The sequence below is a fragment of the Rhodamnia argentea genome, chromosome 1, assembly GCF_020921035.1.
Source record: "Rhodamnia argentea isolate NSW1041297 chromosome 1, ASM2092103v1, whole genome shotgun sequence".
Taxonomy (NCBI): Eukaryota; Viridiplantae; Streptophyta; class Magnoliopsida; order Myrtales; family Myrtaceae; genus Rhodamnia; species Rhodamnia argentea.
In genome coordinates this window covers 32,995,813-33,016,243 of record NC_063150.1, presented here as the reverse complement: position 1 = coordinate 33,016,243, position 20,431 = coordinate 32,995,813, and the positions used below count along the sequence as shown (strand labels likewise).

Genomic DNA, 20,431 nt, shown 5'->3' with positions numbered 1-20,431 from the left:
TCAAGACAAAATTGAGGTTGATTTGGGAATCAAACATGGTTCATGCGATTTCTCTTAACACTAATGCAGGGACTTATAGAAGAAGAGAAATTGGACTCCTTCAACATCCCTCAGTACACGCCCTCACCAAAAGAAGTACGATTGGAAGTTCAAAAGCAAGGCTCTTTCTCAATCGATTGCTTAGAGGTGTTTGGAGTGAATTGGAGTGAAATTGATTCAGATTTCGACCCTAATGTTGTCTCGGAGGATGGGGGATACCATTTGTCCAGGTGCATTAGAGCTGTGGCCGAGCCCTTGGTCGTCCATCACTTTGGGGAAGAGATCATCGACGAGGTCTTCAAGAGGTACAAGGCTCAACTAGCCGCTCACATGTCCACGGAAAACCCCACGTTCGTCAATGTCGTCATTTCACTGAAGAAGATCGCCTAGATAAGTCACAAAAGTTCACGAATAAATACACCACATATATGCCTCAGTGTTCATCTCCCATAGTTTGAAGAAGTTGTGGCTGTTTCACCTGCGTGACTTCATATATCTTATCGTATAAGAGACTTCCAAGTTGAAGGGCTTGATATTTGGAATTTTGTTTCAAAGATTTTTCTATCGTAAATCTACATGATGCATTGGTTTAATGGAACGAATTTGGTGTTTTCTTGCCTTATTTATGCTAGGAAAATTATTAAAAAAAAACTAAAGTATCAACGAGGTATATAAAAGGAAAATTAATGAAGCCATCCACGTCTGAGAACTTGGAGGCATAAATATCCTAAAAGCAGGAAATCACTACGCTAATGTATAGCAATATGCAGAGGGTTGTTCAGCGGCAGGACTCAGCCCCTGACCTTCCGCAACATGTTGGATATAGGAATGTCATTGGACAATGACGGAAAGCTCGAGATCTACTTGGAACCAAAAAAATAATGATTACTTTCGAAATTTGGAACGAATGCACGAATAAAGACCTGATGGAGAACTCTTATTGAAATGCAAATGCTTTGCTCGGTCGTATATACAAAGCTGAACTTGACAACCTCTTTATAGGCTGGAGGCACACAACTGACAACATTAAAAGATGCAATAAAAGTCCATAAAGTGAATAAATCACACAACCAAAGTCGAACAAAGGACAAATACAATAAATGCACTTCAACATAAAAGTAGTTTTTCCGTGAAGGAGCTCTTCAATGACTTTGTTTGTCTTCCTTATCTTCATGCTTCAATAGTTACTCTTCACTAAATGCTTGTAGCCTTTTGTCTTCATTTTTATTCCGGTGCCTACCACGAATCAAGGCTTTCTTTGAAGACCACCAACAACCAAATATAATATAGAAAGAGCAACCAATGTGCCCAAATCCAATAATCAATTTTATATTATTCAAATAGCCTCCTTTGAAATTGATTTGGAAATCCAACGGCACCGAGCATCATCTTTAAATTTTCGAACAAATTTGCCTTTAATGGTTTTGTCAAAATATAAGCTATTGATCTTCTAATCTGCAGAAATTAAGCTCAATTTCACCATCTTTGACTCGCTCACAAATATAATGATATTTGATGTCAATGTGTTTGCTCCTACCATGAAAAATTAGATTCTTGGATAATGCAATAGCCGACTTTTTGTTAGACATTATTTTGGTAGGACCTGTGTTCATGCATCAATTCATACGGCATCCTATGCAGCCACATTGCTTGACATGTCACTAAAGTTAACGCCATGCATTCTGTTTCAACCGCCGAGAGTGCAACAACTTGTTTTTTTTTTTTCAAAGACCAGGAAATCTAACAAAGAAATCATATCTAGAAGTACTTTTCCTAGTCTCTGTATCACCTGCTCAATCACTGTCTATATACCCCACTAGATTGAAATTATAAGTATAAGAGTATAGAATTTCATGGCCACGAGTTCCACTAACATACTGCTATATATATATTTGTAGCCTGCAAATGTGATTGGTATGGTTTTTCCATTAACCTGCTAATAAATCCCATGAGCTTGGCGATCGGCCGAGGGAGAAGGTAACATAAAAAGAAAGAAAATAAAAAATATTAAAATATTCGAGATGAGCAATTCCGGAAAGTGTTTTCACCCGATTAGATTTACAAATTCGCTTTTCTAATTTTATACATGAATTTTCCATTGAACAGAAAGTATTTTCCGTTAACTAAGTCATTTTTGGTGAACCAAATGAGTGACAATTCGAAAAACTAATTTTCGAAAAACACTTTAGCTCAAATAAACGCACCCTAAATGGAATCCACATTCACTTAGAGAGGAAACAACATACATCAACATTATGCAGTAGTTACATTTCCAATGGCTTAAGTACACCCCAAGTGCCATAAGTTGTGTACGGCGCTCACTTTAGTGCCAAAACTTTTAAATTGATCACTTTAGTGCTAATTTTTTGTAACTTCGATCACTTCAGTGCCAAAACTTTCAAAACGATCACTTAAGTGACAACTTTTTTAAAAAAAGATCATTTAAGTGCCAATATTTTAAAAAACGATCATTTTAGTGTCAAATTCACCGAGCCACGTCATCTCAAATATTAATAAAAAATAGCACGTGTCGAATTTTCGGCAAGCCACGTTAGCTCAGGCACTAAAGTGATCGTTTTTAAAAGAAGTTGGCACTTAAGTGATCGAAGTTACAAAAACTTAGCACTAAAGTGATCGATTTAGAAGTTTTGACACTAAAGTGAGCGCCGTACACAACTTATGGCACTTGTGGTGTACTTAAGCCCATTTCCAATTACATAAACAGGTAACTATGAATTTTTGTTAAGAAAACTATGACTTGCTTCTTATTTACATCATCAAAATCTAAAATTCTGCATTTGTTGCTGATGCGGGGACTCATAGAAGCAGAGACGCTAGACTCTTTCAACAACCCTCAATAGGTGCCCTCACCAAAAGAAGTCCGATTGGAGGTCCAAAGGCAAGGCTCTCGATTGCTCGGAGTTGTCCAAAGTGAATCGGAGTGTATTCAACATCAATTTCAATGTTGTCTCTGAGGACGAGGCATACAACATGGCCAGGTGCACGAGAGCCGTGGCCAAGCCCTTGCTTCCTAATTACTCTGCCGAAGAGATCATCGATGAGGCCTTCAAGAGGTGCATGGCTTAGCTAGCTGATCGCATGTCCATGGAAAAAACCACGTTCGTCAACGTCATTAATTGTTTCGCTGAACAAGACCGCCTTGATAAATCGTAAAATATTGATACAACTATATATATTACGAATATAGGCAACATCTATAATGAAGTTGAAATTTGAATGTCGCGAGTGTGTTTTCTATAGTTTTGATGGTGCGGCTGATTCACTTGTATAACTGGTTATGTCTTCCCTTTGCGTAAAGAAAATGCAGGAGACTTGCAAGTTGAAAAGTTTGACATTTGGGATTTTGTTTTGAGGATTTTTATTTCGTGTATCCACCATAATGCTTTGGTTTAATTTAATTAAGCGAGTTTCGTGCTTTCTTGATTTATTTATGCCAGGAAAATAAAATAAGAAAGTAAATGAAGTACGATTCCGTCCGAAAAAATCTGCATGAGTAAACACGAACGTACTTCTATCCACCGATTGATGGGAAAATTGTCCAAAAAATTCTAGAGCTATTGCAGTTTGACCAATTCAGTTCTAAACCATGTAATTGCGCCAATTGAGTCATACATATTTTCACAATTGTCAATTTAGTTCTTCCGGCCAATTATGATTGGAAATTGCTAACTTGAACGCCGGCCATTCTACATGGTATGGTTGATGCTGACGTGATTTCTTTTTGAATATTTCTAAATGTATTATTGACTTTTTTTTATTGTCAAGGGATGGAAGGGGGCCGCCGACCACCGGCCAAGGTCCGGTGATCTCCATTGCCTACTTAGTGAGGGCCGCGGTGAGGGCTGCAAAGTCCTTGCAGGCAATTGGCAAGGATCGCGGCCCTTGCACATGTCGACAAGGGCCGTCTTCCTCGCCTAGCTCTAACCTAAAGTCGTGAGCCCTCGCCAGCTACGGCAAGGGTTGATGCCCTCACCCGGCTCATCACTGCCCTCGCCATGGCGGGCAAGGGCTAGCGGCTCTCGCCCTTCGTGTGCGAGGGCAACGAGCCCTCGCAGGCCATTGGACAAGGGTCGCGTGGCCGAAGGCCACGAGCCTCCCTATCGACAGGGGCTTTGTGGCCCTTGCTTAGGGGCACGCGAGGGTAGTTAAACCTTGTCCAGTGGCTAGCGGGGGTTGTCAGGCCTGTGGACGGTGGCCCCCAATCGGACCTTAATAAAAAAAAAAGAATACAAAAGAAAAGGCATTCAGAAAAGTTAAAAAAAATAAAAAAAATTTCTTGTTAACGTTGATCGTGCCAAGTAGGACGGTAGGTGTCTATGTCAATAATTTCAGGTCATAATTTCCTAGAAAGACTGAATTGACAAATTGTCAAAAGGTTTAGAACTCACTTGGCACAATTACAATGTTTAAGACTGAATTTGTCAAAGCGCAATAAGTTTATGATTTCTTGGACAATTTTTCCTATATCGAGGGTAGGTCTCTTACTCCAATATCTTATGTTTTATTTATTCTCCTTAGAGGGCTTTTCATCCACAAAATCGTATGAGATTATGAGTATGAATATTAAGAACAAGGAGGGGACGTAGGCACGTACACTAAGTCATGTCTAATGGACCCATCCATAACAAGTCATGGTGGAATTGGGCCTTCACCGACCCGTTTAGCCACATCGATACTCAATAATGGGGAAAATTATAAAAAAAATCCTAAATCAATTACACTTTTACAAATTCAATTCTAAATTTTTTAAGTTTGCCAATTGAATTCTAATCCCTTTCACTTTTTGTTGATTCAGTCATATTAGTCAGAAATCGCCGATGTGAACGCCAATCGTCCTTCATGGCACGGCCAACAATGACGTAAATAATTTTTAATAATATTTTATATATATTTTGAATTTCATCACTAATTTTTTTCTTATTTTCTTATAGTTTCTTTTCAGCAATCGGCGAGGGTCACCTAGCCCTCACCGGTCATGGGTGAGGTCGCGGCCCTCGCCTAAACCATCGTCGTTGTTGGAGAGGACAGGTGAGGTGTTGCGGCCCTTGCCGGCGGCCAGCGAGGGCATCGCGACCCTTGATCACGATCGGTGAGGGCCAAGTGGCCGTCACCCGGCAGTTAACGAGAGCCCGACAACCCTTGCTGGTCACCGAGGAAAAAACCAGAAGAAAAGGAGGAAAAATAAGAAAAATTAATAAAAACTTTGAAAATTATATTATATTAAATATTATCTAACCGTAGCTCTGATATCAATTGTTGTGATAATAATGCGAAAACGCTAACAAATTTTGCAATTAGGTCAATACGAAATCACTAGAGAAATGAACGAGGAACAATGAAGTACACAAGAGATTTACATGGTTGGGTCCGCCTTTGGTACCTACATCCACGGGGAGAGCCAATTGAAATAATCCATTATAATTGGAGAATCAGAGTTACAATCGCTAATACGTTCGAGTATTTCCCAATCCTAGATTACGCCTAATCCCATACTGTTTAACATCACATAATTGCTCTCTCTCTCTCTCTCTCTCTCTCTCTCTCTCTCTCTCTAAATAGATCACGACAATTACCTCACAGCTTAAACACTCATATTTTCACGGAGAAAACGTCTCGATTGGATGTAGGATTCTTGAGTCCCTCGGACAAACCCACTGCGCGGCACGTCCTCAAAGAAACGTCCATGTACGTTTCTATTTCTTCCCAAGTCCCTGTACGAAGACGCTCAAACAAACTCAGAGCTCGACGCGGCTAATTTTGGAGCCAATCTTTTAATTGGTCACATTTGGATACTGGATAGTCTCCCACGGTCAAATCTTGTATAGAAGATATACTCTCTTAATGCAAAAGAACACTCTTTCCTTTTGCGCTTTTTCAAATACATTTGTCCACTCTTGATGTTGACCTTCATTATTTATCCCCAATAGAACATCCAACGCCCAAGAAATCGAGACAATTAATGGGCACGCCAAATCTAAACAAATGAAGAACCTCGAAACTACTAGGGTTTTGTATACTAGCTCAAACTCAAGACATTAATTTAACACAATAGACCTAGCCTTGGTCATGAATCTCGTTCAGAATTACAAAAATTATGCAATATGCCTATTCAAACACTTGAGGTCTGCTTTCAAGTATATTGGCCAATAGCCAGACGACAAATCCCACGTTAAACCTTATAGAAAGAACGATGGACCGACCCCCACCATCCTGTTTTATCCGATCGTCAGCCGACCAATCCCACGTTAAAGTTGTGAAAAAATAAGAAGCTGGTTTTGGACTACTTGATCTCTTGTTCCTCCCTGATTGCTCTATTTTTTGTCAGCCACTCGATAATTGTTATTTCATGGGCCATGCGGGGGCGATAGGCAACTTCACAGATACACGTGATGGGGAAAGTTTAAAAAAGTCTCAAACTTATTACATTGATATCAATTTAGTTCTAAATATTTCAATTGTACTAATTTAGTCCTAAATCTTTATATTTGTGCCAATGTATTTCATTCAGCTAATTTCAGCCAAAAGTTGCTGCTGTAGACGGTGGTTGTCCTACATAGCATAACCAAGACCGACGTGAACAAATTTAACATAATTTTTTTTTTATTTTCTTATATATTTTTGCTTTTTTCTTTTTATTGTGGTATGAATTGTTCCAATGCAAGCATGCTGGTAGTCGATGAAGCGAGTGTCAAGTAAAGCCACTTGTGCCATAATAGGCAACCCTTTACGTCCATGAAAAGAGAGAGCAAGTCGGATGGCTCCAAAATGGAGGTGTGTGTAGCCCCTGTTGGGCCCATCAAGAGGGACCTCTCGAGGGATTTGTAGAGTGATGACCTGTTCTTGTTGGGTGGACAATATAGGATGCTAATCGAATTTGGAAGACCGAACATATTCCTTAACAGTGCAAGGAGTGTATCTTAAGAGGTGTTTGATGGATATGATAGGGGAGAAAGATGAGGGTCTTGAAAAGGCAGAATAGGAATTCATCGAAGGAAGCTGGGTTTTTGAAATCTTACTTTCATCGGTAAGTTAGGCTACCTCATAGAGATAGTCCATCTTAGAAGCTGTAGATTTTCGGAGTTCGGGAGGAGGAGCAAGGGAAACCGGAGAATCAATGCAAACAAGTGAAGAATCATGGAGGGTTTCCATGAGAATTGGATTCTTCTCACCATGCGGGTCCCGACTTAGAATCTTAATATTAACTCGATTTTGACAATGAGTGGCTCTGATACAAGGAAGGAAGCAGAGATAAACCCGAACTTGAGGCAGGTATGCTATCCCCAACACCAAGCTCTCTCGGCCAATTTAGGGAACTGCCTTTTAGCTTCCGGGGTCAATCTTGATGCTTAACCCCGAAGGTGCCAAAAACTTCTGATTCACAGGCGAGAGTCGAGCCCTTGCCAAATTTGGCGATGGCACGGCATTCTCGCCCGCAACCGACAATGGCATGGTCGAGGATCGAGAACCTCGCCGGCGGGCGGTGAGGGTCGCCGCCGACCCACGATGGCTAATACGAATAAAATAAATAAAATAAAAATTAAAGAATTATAATATTTATCCACATCAGCGTGAGTCATGCCACGTAGGACGGCCAGCGTCCATGTCAACATATTCCAGCCAAAATTAACAGGATGGACTACATTATCTGGTATAAATACAAAAGGTTTAGAATTAAATTGGTCCGATTGAAATATTTAGGACTGAATTGGCACAAATGTAATGAGTTTATGACTTTTTTTGTACTTTCTCCCTGACATAAGAGTGGACGTGGACGGTAAGTAATAATTTGAGACTTATTTTAGCTTCCATTTATCAGTGTTAGTGTACGTGCGAGTCCTTTTCTTATTGAATAACAACAGTTAGCACCACCTGAATGAGTGGAGCTGACGAAAGAATTCATGGGAATCCTAGGTTTGGATTAATAGCATGGCCATTTGGTTTTATCTACTTTGTTTTCTTTAATAAATATTAAAATGATTTCACTTGTTTTTAGTTCAACCTCGATGTTTATTGGTTTATTAAAAACAATGTTTCGTGATGCGTAATCAACACAAGCGTAACTAAACGGCCTCGATACACGTGGCTCTACTACCATCTTGAGTACGTCGATACACAAAAAAAATGTTGATTACCAAATTATTTGTGTTTTAATAGCTAAAATGGTTAAGACAACGTAGGTTACATGTCCCATATGTTAGGCGATAAAGCACGCGAACGTACCATAAACTAAAGAAGGGACTACAACTATTAGTCCTAAATACACGTCTTACAGCATTTCAAAATTCAGAATGAGTTCAAGAACATAGAACAAGCAAATATAATAACTAAAACACTTTGTTCATTCACAGTTGAGTTGGCCTTAATAGTATTAATAACGTAGGGGTAACCTTAACCACACTTGAATACTTCATAATTAGATTCTTCTGCTTGAGACACTCTCAAGGGGAAAATTGTCTAAAAGGTTCTAAACATATTGTACGTTGGCTAATTCAATCCCAAACTTTTCAATTGTGCCAATTTTGTGACACCCCAAAATCTAGGGCTAGATTAAGCTTAAGATTCGGATTAATTATAAATAGTAGCAAAGGGTCGAGGTGAGCCACCAAAGAAGAGAGATCGCCTTTGATATGAATCATGGCTTAGTATATGAATCGGTTGTGCTTTCGATTGAGGCTCGACTGCGTGGCGACCATAATTGAAACATGGATAAATTATAATTGACCTTGTTAGAGGCGAAACGACCATAGGATCACCCCGAAGTCGACTAGGGAATTGATCCATGGAACAATTCGCAAGCTGACAAAGGTCGACAACTAAACTAGCCATGGATTCGACGGAGGTCATGTGGTATTAGAACCCAGTACTAGTCACGCTCTAGTCAAGGACTGATCACCCGAGACTAAGAGACATGCTACTGGAAACTACGGATTGAGATGAACCAATCCCGCATCAATTTGAATTGGTCATGAGAGGTGAAATCGATAGTGTTTGATATGCCTCGGTTTAGGAACGGGTGATTCCAACCCCGAACTGAGATAAAAGAAGTGGCTCTTGACCCGATAGGCAATGAGACACAATCTTGAGCGGACCAAACATGGCTACGCCTCTTGATGTGCTCGGCTATGAGCCGAATTAATTCGGCAAGAAAAAGATGGTCCGACCTTTAGTTTAATTAGGCACCTAAAATAGAGAAATCATGTAAATATCTCGATAGTTGATAAGTAGCATCTTTAGAATATGGAATAAGAGGTAGATTATTAGGCGACCTTACCCAATTAAATAGAATGCCTAATTTTCATTAGTGTTTGACATGGATGGCATCTATAGGATAAAAATAGAAGCCTAGAGACCTTGGATTAGGCGACACCAAGGACGCCAAAACTAATATGTTAAATTTCTATTTTGAATATAAAATGAAACAAAAGAAATAGAATATATATATATATATATATATATATATATATATATATATATATATAGTTGGCGTGTGAGCCATAGTAAAGAAAAGAATAAAATATTCAATTATAAAAATATGTCATCAAAAATTAAAGGGTTATAGAATAGCCAAATGGAGGATTTAAGAATAAGACACGTAACATCTAGAATATTCTCCATTATTAAGCAAAAATTAAATGTAAACTATGGACTTGGAGAGCAAGTTAGCATGTCAAGACGAAATAGCATTAGAAAAAGAATGGCTGGATGAACAAGCCAATATATAAAGACAAAATTGACTTAGGGAGCAAGTCAAAATAAGAAATCGACACGTGGAAAGTGCAAAAGACAAAACCAACTTGAGGAACAAGTTAAAAATAAAATAAGAAATAAAATATTGGCTTGGGGAACAAGCCAAGCACATAAAGACAAAATAAGATTAGAAAAAGTAACGTAAGCTATTAGAATGCTCTAGATTTGTCATGTGACAATATTAAATAATATATCTAGAATATTCTATACAATAATTTATTTAGAAAAGACAAAAGAAATTAATGTTGTTATCATTAATAAGAAAAATAAAAATAAAAATAATATAACATACCCTATAATAGGCGTGAGATAGGAAGAGGCTTCTAGAGCCTAAATGGTCTTAAGTGGCATATTAAAATGATGACACATAGCAAAACTTGGAAAACAAGTCAAGATTTAGAAACATGTGACAAATTAGAAAAAACTTGGGGAACAAGTCAGGTGTTCTATAGAGAAATCTAGAATGTTAAGGTGGCACAATATGATTAGCCCTTGAAATTATGTGAGAGGCCAATAATTGGGGGAAAATGACAAACAAGTGACACCTAAGCTTGCCTTGGGGAATAAGTAGCAAATAAATAAATAAAAATTAAAAAGGAAAATAGCACTATATAAAGGGCAAGACCCCTCAATTTTCGGCCACCTCTCTCTCCTCTTCCCCTCTTAAATTTCATCCACCTCTCTCTCCCTCTCATTTCATTCGGCTACCAAGCACTCAAGAGCCGCCATCATCGAAACTCAATAGAGACCGACACGCACTCACACAAGTAAACAACGAGCTTTTCATTTTACGTTTGTGGACGGAAGGTAAGTGATATATAACCTTTACCTAGGACGTAAAGCTTAGCTACTCTAATGCTTGCTTGAAAAGTATATAATATGTTGGTCGAGAACTAAGTGCCACACGCCGATGCGAGTCTCGTGAGGGCTAACTCTAGAACCTTAGACCATTGTGATGCATGCTCTCCTTGGTCTTGCTACTTTTGGTGGTGAGATTACATGATATGATATGTTATATGCCTTATTTGTAAGAATGAGAGGGCTTCGCGCATAAATGAAAAGGGTGGATCCACAAAACATGATCCAATAAAATATGTGTACACGCCTCATCTACAAAGGTGAGAGGGCCTTAAAAAGTGCGTAATATGATATGAAAAGTGGAGATGTTATGCTTTTATGAAAAGGAATCAGAAACAATTCATATATGATATGATTGCTTGCATTATGATTTGCACCTTTAGCTTACTTTTTATGTTTGGTTTAGATATTCGCTTCTTGGAATTATCATATCTCATCCCTTATTTTGTTTAGATTGTAGGTAAGGGCTAACCCACCAACTCCTCTTTTTGGTATGGTTACGTCCATCGAAGTGTCTTTGATTGACGTGGTAGATATAGAAATTGGGATAACGTATAGGCGATGTGAAGATGAAGTTCTTTTGTTAGGGAACAAAATGATATGAGGACATGCGGCACATGAACCCTAGGTGGCCGAAGTACTTGGAGGAGTTCTTGAAGCCAAGAGCAACTTTTTGGGGCTACATGCTACTGCAAAGTAGAAGACCTTGATAGAGCCATGTTAAAATAGTTAAAATGCTTATATGTATGTCGTAAATCGGCGTAAGTGATGTAGATGAAATGAATATGAGAAGCATATGATTAGTACTAGAAGATGCCTACATTTCCTTTGGATGTTCAAAAAGAATAAAATGAAATCGCTTCTGTGTGCGAATTATTAGCAAGAGTAATAATGAATAAGGGTCGATTATGAGGACGATGTACCTCGGACATCATATGTCCTCCCCGCAACATCGCGATCTTGTGATCCTCATACGGTCTCGGTTTATAAACGGCGCAAGGCCGTAGAGCTCTTGTAGGGATTCAAGAGATCGAGAGTCCTAAAGGAGCTAAAGCCTCCTATCATGGGTATGAGGGTCGGGTCGGGGACGTTACAAATTTAGTCCTAACCCTTTTCAAAATTTAACAATTTAGTATTAAATCTCTCAATTATGCTAATTTGGTCCTAAAGGACGATTTATCAATTTAGTCATAAAATTTTTGGAAATTTGTCAATGTAGTCATTTCGGCAAATTACCCAATAATGGGTAGGACTAAATCGGCAAAGCTCCAAAAGTTGTAGGACTAAACCGACATAATTAAAAGATTTAGGACTAAATTGACATATATTAAAGGTTTAAAACTGAATTAGCCACCGTACAAGATTTTTGTGATTTTTTTAAACTGTTATCTCGAATCGGGTCTTCCAATTCATGAAATTTCTTATAATGGGAACGCTGAGCTTGACTTGGGAGTGTTGACACCCGATTTTTGATTAGTTTTTCTTTTGAAAAAATCTTTAAAAATCCATAAAAATTCATAAAATCGAAAAATCAATTTTGGAAGCCTTGGCCAAGCTTAAAGATCCATTTTTGAGCAAAAAATATTTTTCGATATTTTTCACATTTTTTAGTATTTTTCGTATATTAGAAAAATACACAAAATTAAGAAAAAATAGCATTTGTGGCCACAAAAATATGGAAAAATATCCAATATTTTTATTTTAATTCTCTCTCCATTTTGACCATTTAAAATTTGAAAAATTCAAGTTGGGGTCACATGAGTCTTCGCAAATGTGGACCCAAATTGAGCCAAAAAATTCATTTGAGGCACTTCTAGTCTTTTTTCCACTTATTCCAAGTTATGAAATTTGATTCCTACACCTTTAATTGCATTTTAGTCCAATCAATTTCAATTTTTGAGCAGATTGTGAATTGTGCTTTTTTGCATTTCCGATTTAGTCCTCGATTTTCAATTAGGGTCAAATTGGTCATTTTAAAGGCGAACCCATGAGGAAATGAACGTTGACCCACAATTTTTTTGGTGTTCTAAACACATTGGTGAGGTTAGATTGACAAAAAATGATCAATTAGGGCCCTAATTGAGCAGATTTTATGTTCGGGTCGAATTTGAATTTGGGGCTTTTGCATGAAATTGTACCAATTTGTTTCGAAATCACCATTCCTGGATGGTATCCATGTTGCAAGGTTCAATTTTGACATAATTTCATGCAAATGGGTCAAATGGACAGTTAATTGGACCAAAAACTTGAAATCGGGTCGGGTTGAGCAACCCGGTCAACCCATTGACTTTGTTGACCAAGAACCACAGAGCCCATTTTTCAGAGTCTTCTTGGCACGCCCAGTTGTTGCAGAAGGAAGACCCAACGAATTCATCTAAAATAAAAAAATACCCAACTCCCGATGATTCACTAAGAGTCTACCCACATCATTCCGATGTTATCTAATTGGTGAAACCGTCGGGCGCACGTGCGAAGAGAGGCTGGAAAATCTGTAACCGATTCCGGTGAAACTTCAAAATAAAAGGTTCCAATCGGTTCGAGGGAAAAAGCGGGGAGTGAGGGAGCGACTTAACAGAATAGAGAGCGCGAGTTCTTGAGGGAGAGATCCAGGAGGTCGAGCTCATCACCGTCGCAATACCCCGTGCCGCCGTCGTTGCCGGCGAAACCAGGTCAGACCGCCATATCGTCTGTACACCTGCTCTGTTCTTGCTCTTGGTTCACTAAGCGTTATGAGCCGATTCCATCTTTGATCGAATCAGACCAAAACCAGTAGTTCCCGATCATGAAAGTGATGCATATAGTATGATTTGATCGTCGGTTTCGCTAGATATCTCTCATTAATCTTCGACGAGATGATTTTAGTAAGTTTTCGAATCCGCACCGTACTTGTTCGATAAAAGGTTTTTGGTCTCGGTTTTAACTCTCAAACTTCGGTTGTGCGACGCCGAGTATGTTATCCATGTTTTTATGACTTTAATCGTGCCTAAGACTGAATCTAAGCCTAGCCTTGACCTTTTTTTTGTGCATCGAACATCGATTTCCCCATGACCGAACCCTTCCCGAACCTCGTTGGAGTCGCGAGCTACTGGCTTCTAACGGGCAATCGCTGAGCGCTTACGATGATTAGGTAAGTTTCCTTAGATCTCTTAGATGCTATTTGAATGCTTTGACCGAAGTTGGAATGGTGGAAATGCGAAAAGTAGAGCTCGCCGGAGAAGTGCATTCTGGCCGGACCTGTTTGGCCTCTTTTAGGATAGTTCCCACCCTTAGATCGCGCTGATTTTCGGATATGTTATAGATGACGTCGAGACGATTCCGTCGATACCTAGATCACCCAAATCGGACGAGATTTCACCGTTGGATCGTGCCGGGAAGCCATCGGCCGTCCATCTCGTCGGAGTCTAGAGGTAGGAGACGAAGATGACGTGGCGGTCAGTGGGTCAATGAGCTTACGTGGCGCTGATGTGGCGCTGACGTGGTGGCCACGTCAGCACGGTTGGTTATAACTGAATAAAAAAAAAAACAAAATCGGATTCGACAGATCACATAATGCCACGTGTCGCGATCCCTTTTTTCGGAAAATAAAAATGATTTTTCAAAATATTCAGATTTCCTGAAAATAAAAAAAAAATCGATTTTGTGATCACGCAGCCCACGTTTGGCCGCGTGTCATATGTCTGATCGTTGGATCAATTTTTTTTTAAATTCAGATAATAAAGAAAAATCATTTTCAGAATCAAAAATAATCCTCGATCGGACGGTTGTGGATTAGCCACGTTGTCCGATCTTGACTGTAGATCTGATCAAGAGATCAAGTGGCTGTGGATTAGCCACATAGTCAGATCATGACCATAGATTCGTTCACAGATCGGAGCGTCAAGAACGTGCCACTTGGCGTGCTTTAAACCATAGATCCCAATTCTAGATCGGAGGGCCACAGGCTAACCACGTTGCCTAATCTTGTCCGTAGGTCTCATTTCCCGATCGGAGCGCCCAGAATCTGCCACGTGGCGAAATCTGAGGTGCGAATTTTCTTTTTTCGACGGGAAATTAGAAAATGAGAGAAAAATTCGAATTTTTTTTTTCAAAATTTCAAAAAAAAAAAAAAAAAAAAGAAAATCCAAAGCGGAGTCGTTTGGTAGACAGGGCCGGCTGTCCGCGAGGCATGGGCCGGGTCAACCCGACTCGGCCCGGATAATTTTCTCAATAAAAAAAATTTGAAAAATGATTTTTAAAACAAAAAAAAAATGGAAAAAATGTAGAAAATTCCTAAAAAATTCTAGAAATTCTAAAAAATTGAGGAATGGCCACAATCAACTGGCCAATCCTATTTTTGAGATTTTTTCCCCGATCTTTCCAAAATGACATTTTTACCCTTTAGGGGTAATTTGTCTCGAGAAAATTTCAAAAAATTCTAAAAAATGTCGAAAATTAGGAAATGGGTCAATTTAGGTGGCCAATCCTATTTTCAACATTTCTCACTCCAGATCTTTTTCGAAATGACGATTTTGCCCTTTCTGGCAAATTGTCCTCAAATTTTCTCAAAATTACAATTTTGCCCCTCATGGGCGAATCACTTCCAAATCATTCCCGATCTCTTCTTATGCTTTGAATGTCCCTTCCCTAAGCTGATAGAGCTATACTAGGAATGTCATGCTGATTTGATGCGATTTATCCGCACGTTATGGATTCCTTGATTTGTGTATTGACTTTGATTGATTGTGATTGCTAGAATAGTCATTCCCATCTGCATGAATTTCTAGATTTAGGATTCGTATCCTACTCATATGCATGAAATCCGAGGTTAGAAAATTCAGTCAACTTAGGTACCGAAAGGGCGTCAACTCTGATAGTTGGCGTAACTAAGTCCCGGATCTCATTTCTCCGGTTTTCGCAGAATCAAATAGAATCTCCCAACTATTCGATAGGGTTTCCAATTGTACCTTCCAAAAAACGATTGGTGGCGACTCCTTGACATGCACACATAACACATGTCACTAGACCGCACCGAAAGTTGACCGGATTTTATCCTCTGTTGCGATTTAGGTAATGGGCCTTAGGAGCGACCCGCGTCTGAAGGTCCACACACAACCGGGCCGGAAGGGCGACCCATTAGCCCTCTCTCTCCCACATCCGATCGAGGAGGGTCGCGACAGGGAGACATTGGCCTTTCAAGGCATTTTCTTCATCATCAAGGAATCTATCAGAATCCTCTTTCCTGGCCACTAGCAAGTGGGCATAACTTGCTATAGAGAAAAAGAAGAAGAAGAAGGGTTTTCATGGACTTCCGCTAACTAATCATAGGTCAGATCGATTGGTGAGGAATCATGAGTTTGGACGATAAGTATAAATTTGACAAAAAAAAAAAATGAGTTTTAAATACCCCATGCAATCTAACCACTTCTTAAAAGAACAAAGTGGCAACATTAGAGGAAGAGGGTATAAAGAAACATATAATTGCATATCAGACTAAGGCAATAATGTAACTATTGTATCGAATTTCGACTATCATGTTGCCTAAAACTCCTCATTGACTGTGCCCCCTAATATAAAACCCGCACTATCTCGAGCAATGCAATCAGACCAAACCCACATGTACATTATCTAATTCAGCAGCATCCATGTGTTATAATAGTCAATGCACGAGTCTTTTATTATTGGCTAACAAGCGTGAGGACCACTTGAATGAAGCTGAGGAAACAATGCATGGAAATCTTAGGTTTAGATTAGTAATTATTATTTTGTTTTTTTGTTTTTTGTTTTTTTGGTAAGGATTATTATTTTTTTTTCGCTTGTGATAATTCGACTTTTTTTAGCTCAACTAAACATTTCTTAATTTAAACAAATGCTGGGTTTTGCCAAATGATTACAAACGGCCTACAATCACTAGTATTAAACGGTTCAACGTGGTAAATTCCCTGTTCAATTTATAGCGTCTCCCACTCATATTTTTCAGAGAAATTGAGGATTCGAATTGGAAATGGAAGTGTACAACGATAATTGACGAAACATTTAAAAAAGTATTTCATCATCACATGTTCGTCATCCATGACACAAAAATGCACGCGACGCACATTTTGGGCCCCAGAAAATGCACAACCAATCCAATTTTGTTTTGCCGGTGGAAGCGTCTTGTCATGTGTACGACCTATACAGATTTATTCGCATCAACTTTTCTTCTACAAGAGCAGGTGACAAGCTCTCGTGGCTTTTATGACGTCATCATCGAATGAGTGAACCAAGGTCCTCACACACCGACACTTCAAAGTTGGCCCTTTTATTCCCATCTTCTAGTTGAGTTTTCAAAGAATGAAGACGCAATTTACTTGCAATTGCCTTACCAATCTAATTTACCGTAAATCAGATGTTGTCAAATTAGTTAGTAATATTTACGGTCCCATCATCACATCACCATCTAGAAAGAGTCGCTTATGCCATCATGCTAAATGCCATGGAAGTACGCCGCTAAAAGAGCAACTCATTGAGTATCCCTCAATATTGGCTCGGTTAGCTAGGACAGCTGGGAAATCCTCAGTTGAAAAATTAGAGGTCACTGCTCAAATCTCACCGCTCTTAGATTAAAGTCATTTACACGGATCAAAGGCCCAAACTTAATTGGTTCATAGGGCATGACGAATGTTTCTAGGGTATTCAAGGTAGTCGAGTCTCTGCGCCGGGTCCTTGAGTTATCAAAAACAAAAATCTCTTTGAGTGAATCTGTCGATCATCAAATATGACCACTTACGAAAATTTCAAGTTCGGAGATTAATAGTTAGTCCATCATTAATTGGGGAGGTTGTTGTTGTTGTTTTTTTTTTTTTTAATCACGGATATCTTGATACGTGTATAATAAGTAGGTTATGGTAGTTGAATCTCTGTACGTGTCATGAGATGAGACTAAACATGAGTTAGGCATAGTCCTAAAAACAAGCATCCAAAGATCTAAGTATGTTAATAAGAATTGGAGCTGAGAAAAATTTATATTTTTCAGTGAATAATAATCTAAAGTTCTTAAAAATAACTATATTTATAAGTTCATCCTATATATATAGCTTATTTTTATGTCTCAGTGAACGTGTAAAAAGGTCAATCTAGGCTCATATTTTGGTGAATTTCAAAAGCACAATTCTTTCCCTTCATCCTGATCAGTTCAGTACAACTTTATGGGCTTTTTAATGTGCTCCACACCACCTGTGATATGAAGAATTGAGGTTCGTGAGTCCATAAGCGCTTCCTCACCAATATACTAACAATTAGGAGGTCTCTCCAGACGAATGATACGACAGCTAGACAACGTAGTTCGAGCAGTTTAGAGGTTCCTTCGAGACCTATATGGAACTTGCGATCTAATGGAAGACAAATAATCCTTTTACCACTAGGCCAACCACTTTGGTGGTAACTTTGTTCGTGTAGAACAACCATAAATACACAATATCCTTCTCTCGTCTATTAGGACCCTCTCCTTGAGAGTATAACATAGTTCTCTCTTAAAATCGCACGTTTTCTATCCAAAGTGCATCAACAATTTCTCTGCTATTTTAATTTTTTTGCACGTGGCGTTTTAAGAGCACACGTTAAATAATCTCTTGAAAACAAATAACGTCCCTTTAATTTCAACGACATGCCTGGCAATATGGCATGTGTCTAGACTCGTGATGTGCATGGAGAAGAACAAACCGACAAGAATGTCAGAAGTACCTCGTCCTTTTTTTGTCCTTGATTTGGAAGGAATCGGAATTCACACGGCGGATAGAGATCCCGCCAAATGGACTTGTCCGGAGCAAACCTCACGCCCATGCGTGTTTCACACTCGGACTGAAACTCAACTTAGGATTAATCATTGAGACTAAGTACCCCAAAAACGTCTATAAATAGAAGAGACTAAAATCAATTCACATGCAAGACAGCTAGAGAGAGAGAGAGAGAGAGAGAGAGAGAGAGTGAGATGGAAGTCATGCAAGTATTGCACATGAATGGAGGAATGGGAGAAACAAGCTATGCTAACAACTCATTGCTTCAGGTACGTCTCTCATCGCATAAAATCTTGGATTAAACTGCATCTAAAGATTGATTATCACACACTCTTTTGGTGATTATGTGCCACAACATAATCTCTTCATTCTATATCAAATTAGGGTTTTCTTTGTGACATTCTAATTCGGATCAACATAGCAAATACATGGAATCCGCAAGATTTGATTGTTCTATATGAAGTGCCCACCTTTCAATCGAGAATATATCATTATTTCAGAGTAGAAGATATACGTAACAAATTATTTATTTCTTTGTCCATGAAAAAAAATTAATGATATGAGCCTTCTCTTTTTATCTCGAGTTAATGCTTTCTTCTTTATCTTTTGTAGAGAAAGGTGATATTGATGACGAAGCCCATAACCGAGGCAGCTGTCACTGCTCTCTTCTCCACCGCCGACACAACCTTCTGGGCAAGCCTTGCCATCGCGGACTTGGGCTGTTCCTCTGGCCCCAACACTCTCGTCGCCATGTCTGAGATCATCACCATCGTGATCGATCTCTGCAAGGCGATGAACCATGAGCTGCCGGAGTTCCAAGTGTTCTTGAACGATCTCCCAGGGAACGACTTCAACACCATCTTCGGTAGCCTGTTGCCGAAATTCGAACAAAAGCTGAGCGAGCAAATGAAGGGCAAGTATGGAGCATCGGCGACGCCGTCATGCTTCTTCAATGGCGTTCCTGGTTCATTCTATGGGAGATTGTTCGCTCGGGAGAGCCTGCACTTGCTTCATTCCTCGTACAGCCTCATGTGGCTATCTCAAGTAATTTTTTGACCCCCATTTTTATTTGTTAACTTGATGGGAAACAAACTCACTGTCTCTCTTTTTGTCTTTGTCAGGTCCCAAGAGGAGTAGAGGGAAACAAAGGCAACATATACATTGCCAGATCGAGCCCTCCGGGGGTGATTAGGGCATACTATGAGCAATTCCAGAGGGACTTCTCGACGTTCTTGGAGTGTCGTGGGCAAGAGTTGGTGGTGGGAGGGCGTATGGTTTTGACCCTCCTGGGTCGAAGAAGCGACGATCCTTCAAGCAAAGAGTGTTGCTCCATTTGGGAGCTCTTGGCTATTGCTCTCAATCAGATGGTCTCCGAGGTAACCAAAACAAAAAAGAGAAATCAAAAGAGTACTTGAAATCGCAATTGTTTTGTAGTTTTCGGTAGTCAGAATCTAAAATTTTACATCTTACACTAATCCAGGGACTCATAGAGGAAGAGAAACTGGACTCCTTCAACATCCCTCAATACATGCCCTCACCAAAAGAAGTACGATTGGAGGTCCAAAAGCAAGGCTCGTTCTCAATGGATTGCTTGGAGGTATCCGAAGTGAATTGGAGTGTATTTGACTCGGATTTTGACCCTAACGTCGTCTCGGAGGATGAGGGATGCAATTTGGTCAGGTGCATGAGAGCCGTGGCCGAGCCCTTGCTTGTCAATCACTTTGGTGAAGAGATCATCGACGAGGTCTTCAAGAGGTATGGGGCACAACTTGCCGCTCGCATGTCAGAGGAAAATCCTGCGTTTGTCAATGTCGTCATTTCGCTGAAGAAGATCGCCTAGATAAATCGCAAAAGCTTGCGAATAAATACACTACAGATGTATGTTTGTTCTAATGAAGTTGAAATAGGAACGTGTCAAGTGTGTTTACAATTATAGTTTGAAGAAGTTGTGGCTGTTTCACCTGTGTGACTTCATATATCTTATCTTGTGTGAAGAAAATGGAAGAGACTTCCAA

General features: G+C 39.4%; 2 protein-coding genes across 2 annotated transcripts in view; both read left to right on the top strand.

Moving 5' to 3' along the window:
- The window catches only part of LOC115738931 (salicylate carboxymethyltransferase-like), a 20,669-nt gene extending 238 nt beyond the window's left edge, over positions 1-20,431 (top strand). Inside the window, exons 2-3 of the mRNA XM_048273122.1 lie at positions 70-459; positions 20,286-20,431. Coding sequence (XP_048129079.1) covers positions 70-429 — 360 coding nt within the window. The 3' untranslated portion in view covers positions 430-459; positions 20,286-20,431. The remainder of the gene's footprint in view (positions 1-69; positions 460-20,285) is intronic.
- Positions 18,569-20,431, top strand: part of LOC115738933 (salicylate carboxymethyltransferase-like) — a 95,176-nt gene continuing 93,313 nt past the window's right edge. The window contains exons 1-4 of the mRNA XM_048273100.1: positions 18,569-18,685; positions 19,029-19,460; positions 19,538-19,792; positions 19,897-20,260. Coding sequence (XP_048129057.1) covers positions 18,611-18,685; positions 19,029-19,460; positions 19,538-19,792; positions 19,897-20,256 — 1,122 coding nt within the window. The 5' untranslated portion in view covers positions 18,569-18,610 and the 3' untranslated portion in view covers positions 20,257-20,260. The remainder of the gene's footprint in view (positions 18,686-19,028; positions 19,461-19,537; positions 19,793-19,896; positions 20,261-20,431) is intronic.